Here is a 6,000-nt window from a genome sequence, read left to right as displayed (position 1 = left end):
ATGTATGAGGAGTTAACAATGCTTAATTTGCAAAGTAATTCGAACTGGAACATGCCGAATGACTGGTACCATCAGCAGAACACTGCTGCCACCCATCACAGCACAGGTAACTATATTTATGTATTTTAAGCACAATTGATTGAACTGGTTGCACAGCCATGAACAAAAGCATCTATGTAGTATATTATACTAGCCAATTTTGCGCATTCATCATTGGGGTATCTGTTTTATTTTGGTCAAGGTCGAGGTGGTTCAGTTCTCTTGTTCTTCTTCTTCATAGTAGTAGTAGTTTATTTTGGTTTTCACTTTCTCAAACACAATGTCACTTTAAAAATACAGCATACATTATACAAAATATAGTATCTATTAATTTTCTCAAATGCTTCTTTGATCTGAATTTTACTAGAACTGTATGTTTTCATGAGGTTTAAGGCCTTTTCCACATTAAATTATATACTAGTAATTTGGGACTGTCCCACTAATTTGTGCATTTTAATAAAACAAAATAATTCCCAATAAAATACTTGATTGTGCATCATTTAATTGATTACTTTGTTTTGTTGAAATGTTATTTTAAAAACTAAAGCTCATAGTGTTGCTTGTAGTGTCTGATGACTGCATGGTGGACACAGACACAGCAATGGGGACAGGAGGAGGAAGAGTGCAGATGGAGAGGAACAATGGTGAAGAATCACAGTTGCGGCTGCAGCTGAAGAGGAAACTGCAGAGGAACAGGACGAGCTTTACTCAGGAGCAGATTGAGGCTCTGGAGAAAGGTGCAAGTATCTGTTTTGGGGCTATAAATGTGGATTATACTTTGGATATTAGTGAATCACATTGTAATGTAACAGTGGTTACATTTTAACCTTAATATTCTATTCACTACTTGACCTAGGCCATTATTTTAGATGTGATAGCATCTTAATATGTCAAATTCATACTATTCTCATCTAAATTATCAACATAGACAAAACTTATGGAATTATAGAAGGATATATAATTATTATTTACTTATTGACTTTTTGAGGTGCATCTGTGCCTGTGTAGAGAGTAATGGGTAAGAGATTATCTTAAAGAGATGATATCAACATTGGTGTGTGTGTTGCAATGGCAGCCACACAGACCTTCAGCATAGAAGGGACTCTATAGAAAGGTCAAGATGCTAGAACATGAACAATGCACTTGATCCAGACAAAGAGATAAACACAATTTACAACTTCTTCTTAAGGGCATACAAAGCCCATGTGCCAGGGGATCTTTCATAAATGTTTCATAGACTGCTAGATTCCGGTCCTCAGTTCATGATTGTGTCACAGTCTGGTCCAGTCCATCCATGCCTGAGTTTGTGGGACTTCCATGCTGGCTCCAGGCCGGATCCAGGACAAGAATTCAGTCCTGCCCTGCTGTAGGCCATTTTCCCGGAAGCGGCACTCCCACACCTGCTACCACTCCTCTCCCATCAGCCAGGGCCTTCTTAAGAGCTGTTTGGAGCTACTCCAGTTGCCAGACTGTCTCTTGCAAACTTTCCTCGCCTTGCTACAGCCCTTTGGTATTGTGACTTCTTGATTCCCCCTGCCTGTATTGTTCCATGTTTTTTTTTGGTCAAATTTTCTGTCCAGTTTTTGCCCCTGTTGTACCTGCCTGTTCCTTTGGATTGTGTTTTTTGCTTCCTCTGCCTGGGTTTCCCTTGTCCCTGTTTTCTTCAGCTTTTGTGAAGATTTTTCTGTACTGTTTTTGTCCCTGACCATGCCTGCCTGCTCTTCTGTGTTTTGACCTCTTGGCCCGTTCTTTGACCACTGATTTTTGCCCGAGCCCTATTATACCTCTGCCCTGTACTTCATTAAAGAAGTTTCTTTTTGTACACTGCCTGTCTTGAGTCTGCTCTTGGGTCCTCACTTCACCTCAGCTCACCATTTCCAACAGCACAGTCTGGCCAGCATGGACCCAGCAGATTTCGCCCAGCTAAGAGCAGCGGTGCAAAAGCAGGGAACTCTACTTGGGACCCACCAACAGGACATCTAACAGGTGAACCAAAACCTTGTCGCCATCTCTAACACTCTCAATCTTCTTGCCACTCAGCTACAACAGCTTCAAGTAATGTCTACTCCTACACAACCCCCTCTGCCTACCACTCCTCCAGCTCCTGCTCCAGCCCTCTTCAGGGAGTCAAGACTTCCCGCCCCACAGCCATACGATGGAGAACCAGGCACTTGCCAATCATTCTTCTCAATGCTCGCTAACCCTTGAGCTCCAACCACTGGCCTTCCCCACAGAGCGTTCCCAAGTGGCCTACACCATCACTCTTGTCACTGGCAAAACTAGGGAGTGGGGAACAGCTATGTGGGACGCCAATGCGCCATGCTGCGCTAGCTTCAAGAATTTCACAGACGAGATGAGGTGAGCCTTTGATCGCTCTCTGTCTGGCAGAGAGGCAGCAAGAGAAATCATGGGACTGCGGCAGGGTGCCCAGTCCACGTTTGATTATGCGATTGAGTTTCGCACTTTGGCAGCATCGTGTGGCTGGAATGAGTGCCTTGTTTGACGCATTTTTGAACGGGCTGTCAGACTCAAAGGATGAACTGGTCTCACGAACTGCCACCTGATCACGAACTGCCACCTGATCTCCCCGGCCTCATGGACCTTGCCAGCCGTATTGACTCCCAGATCAGACAACAGGTGAAAGAAAGAACTTGGACTAGTCTTGCTCCCCCTCAGCCTCCCATCCCTTCCACTGAGCCAATGCAGGTAGACCAAGTCCGCATCTCACCTGAGGAACAACAGCGCCGTCGGGATATGAGGGCATGTTTTTACTGCGGACAGCTGGGGCATTTCTGCCAATCCTGCCCTTTAAAAGGAAGAGCCCACCAGTGAGTTTAGGGGCCCTGGTGGGCAATGTCCAGAATCGGCCCCCTACCAATCGGCCACTACTCCCAGTGGTCATCCATGGCAATCAGCCCCATGACCTCCAGGCACTCATCGATTCAGGGGCTGACAGAAACCTGATTTGCTCGACCACCGCCAAGCACCTGGGGATTCCACTACTGGCTCTTAACCCGTCCCTCACTGTCCTGACCCTTAACGGTACTGGTCTGACTACTATCACCCATAAAACAGCCCCGGTCACCTTAAGAATTTCAGGCAAACACTCTGAATCCATCCAGTTTTTTGTCATGAGCAATCACCATGTGCCCATAGTTCTTGGTCTGCCCTGGCTCTCTACATGACCCCCATGTCAACTGGACTAACAACGCCATTTTAGGATGGAGTCAATTCTGTTTATTGTCATGCCTGAGATCTGCACTCCCACACACCGAGCTACTCCAGCCCACCATTGGTGAATATCCTGATCTCTCTAATGTGCCTCCCGAGTATACAGTCCCCTCCAAAAGTATTGGAACAGCAAGGTCAATTCCTTTGTTTTTTTTGTACACTGAAGACATTTGGGTTTCAGATCAAAAGATGAATATGAGACAAAAGTTCAGAATTCCAGCTTTTATTTCATGGTATTTACATCTAGATGTGTTAAACAACTCAGGACAGAGCACCTTTTCTTTGAACCAACCCACTTTTCAAGTGAGCAAAAGTATTGGAACAGACATTAAATTAACTTAAAGTGAATAACATTTAATATTTGGTGGCATAACCCTTACTTGCAATAACTGCATTGAGCCTGCGACCCATTGACTTCACCAGGCTGTTGCATTCTTCATTTGAAATGCCGTTCCAGGCCTTTACTGCAGCCTCTTTCAGTTGTTTGTTTCTGGGGGTTTCTCCCTTCAGTCTCCTCTTCAGGAGGTAAAATGCATGCTCTATTGGGTTAAGGTCCAGTGATTGACTTGGCCAGTCCAAGACCTTCCACTTTTTCCCCCTGATGAAGTCCTTTGTTGTGTTGGCAGTGTGTTTTGGGTCATTGTCTTGTTGCATGATGAAGCTTCTCCCAATTAGTTTGGATGCATTTTTCTGTAAATTGCCAGACAAAATGGTTTTGTAGACTTCAGAATTCATTCTACTGCTACCATCATGAGTTACATCATCAATAAAGACTAGTGAGCCCGTTCCAGAAGCAGCCATGCAAGCCCAAACCATGACATTACCTCCACCATGCTTCACAGATGAGCTTGTATGATCATAAGCAGATCCTTTCTTTCTCCATACTTTGGCCTTTCCATCACTTTGGTAGAGGTTAATCTTGGTCTCATCAGTCCATAAAACTTTGTCCCAAAACTTTTGTGGCTGATCTCTGTACTTCTTTGCAAAATCCAATCTAGCCTTCTGATTCTTTTTGCTGATGAGTGGTTTGCATCTTGTGGTATGGCCTCTATATTTCTTCTCTCAAAGTCTTCTTCGAACAGTGGATTGTGATACCTTCACCCCTGCCCTGTGGAGTTTGGCAGTGATGTCACTGACTGTTGTCTTTGGGTGTTTCTTCACAGCTCTCACAATGTTTCTCTCATCAACTGCTGTTGTTACCCTTGGCCGACCTGTTCGATGTTTGTTGCTCTGTACACCAGTAGTTTCTTTCTTTCAGTACATTCCAAATTGTTGTACTAGCTATGCCCAATGTTTGTGCAATAGCTCTGATCGATTTTCCCTCTTCTCTCAGCTTCAAAATGGTTTGCTTTTCTCCTATTGACAGCTCTCTGTTCTTCATGTTTGCTTACCAGCAAATACAGTTTTCACAGGTGAAACCCAAAGCGGGCGGCACGGTGGTGTAGTGGTTAGCGCTGTCGCCTCACAGCAAGAAGGTCCTGGGTTCGAGCCCCGGGGCCGGCGAGGGCCTTTCTGTGCAGAGTTTGCATGTTCTCCCCATGTCCGCGTGGGTTTCCTCCGGGTGCTCCGGTTTCCCCCACAGTCCAAAGACATGCAGGTTAGGTTAACTGGTGACTCTAAATTGACTGTAGGTGTGAATGTGAGTGTGAATGGTTGTCTGTGTCTATGTGTCAGCCCTGTGATGACCTGGCGACTTGTCCAGGGTGTACCCCGCCTTTCGCCCGTAGTCAGCTGGGATAGGCTCCAGCTTGCCTGCGACCCTGTAGAAGGATAAAGCGGCTAGAGATAATGAGATGAGATGAAACCCAAAGCCAAAAACGAGAACTATTTAAAGTTTCAGCAATCAATCTAAAAGGCAACACCTGAGCAACTAGAAACATCCATCAGTCACATGTTCCAATACTGTTGCTCACTTGAAAAGTGGGTGGGTTCAAAGAAAAGGTGCTCTGTCCTGAGTTGTTTAACACATCTAGATGTAAATACCATGAAATAAAAGCTGGAATTCTGAACTTTTGTCTCATATTCATCTTTTGATCTGAAACCCAAATGTCTTCAGTGTACAAAAAAAAAAAACACAAAAGAATTGACCTTGCCATTCCAATACTTTTGGAGGGGACTGTAATGACCTAAAACCTGTGTTCAGCAAGTCTCAAGCTGTTTCCCTTCCTCCCCATAGGCCCTATGACTGTGGAATTGACCTTCTCCCCAGCACTGCACCACCCAAGGGGTGACTTTACTCTCTCTCTCTCTCTCTCTCTCTCTCTCTCCCTCTGGAAAGCAAGCCATGGATAAGTACATCACCAAGTCCTTAGCAGCTGGAATTATTTGTCCTTCCTCTTCTCCTGCAGGGGCAGGATTCTTTTTTTGTGGAGAAGGACAAATCCTTGCGCCATTGCATTGATTATCGGGGGTTAAATGACATCACCATCAAGAACCATTACCCCCTACCGCTCATGACTACAGCCTTTGAGTTACTCCAGGGAGCCCAGATTTTCACCAAGCTAGACCTCCGCAATGCTTACCACCTCATGAGGATCAGGGAAGGGGATGAATGGAAGACTGTGTTCAACACCCCCATGGGCCACTACGAATATTTCATGGTCCCGTTTGGCCTGACTAATGCTCCCGCGGTTTTCCAGGCCCTCGTTAATGATGTCCTGAGGGACTACCTTAATCTTTTTGTTTTTGTTTATCTGGAGGATATATTGATTTTTTTTTTCCCTGCTCCCT

The 6,000-nt window shown here is 45.1% G+C and overlaps 1 protein-coding gene across 1 annotated transcript in view; it reads left to right on the top strand.

The window, feature by feature from the left end:
* Nucleotides 1–6,000, top strand: part of LOC132898044 (paired box protein Pax-6-like) — a 29,171-nt gene continuing 23,171 nt past the window's right edge. Inside the window, exons 1-2 of the mRNA XM_060939411.1 lie at nt 1–106; nt 606–776. Of these exons, the coding sequence (XP_060795394.1) occupies nt 1–106; nt 606–776 (277 nt within the window). The remainder of the gene's footprint in view (nt 107–605; nt 777–6,000) is intronic.

The sequence above is a fragment of the Neoarius graeffei genome, chromosome 14 (assembly GCF_027579695.1).
Source record: "Neoarius graeffei isolate fNeoGra1 chromosome 14, fNeoGra1.pri, whole genome shotgun sequence".
Lineage (NCBI taxonomy): Eukaryota > Metazoa > Chordata > Actinopteri > Siluriformes > Ariidae > Neoarius > Neoarius graeffei.
Note: the sequence above shows the minus strand (reverse complement) of the source record. Positions and strands in the feature narration are given on the sequence as shown.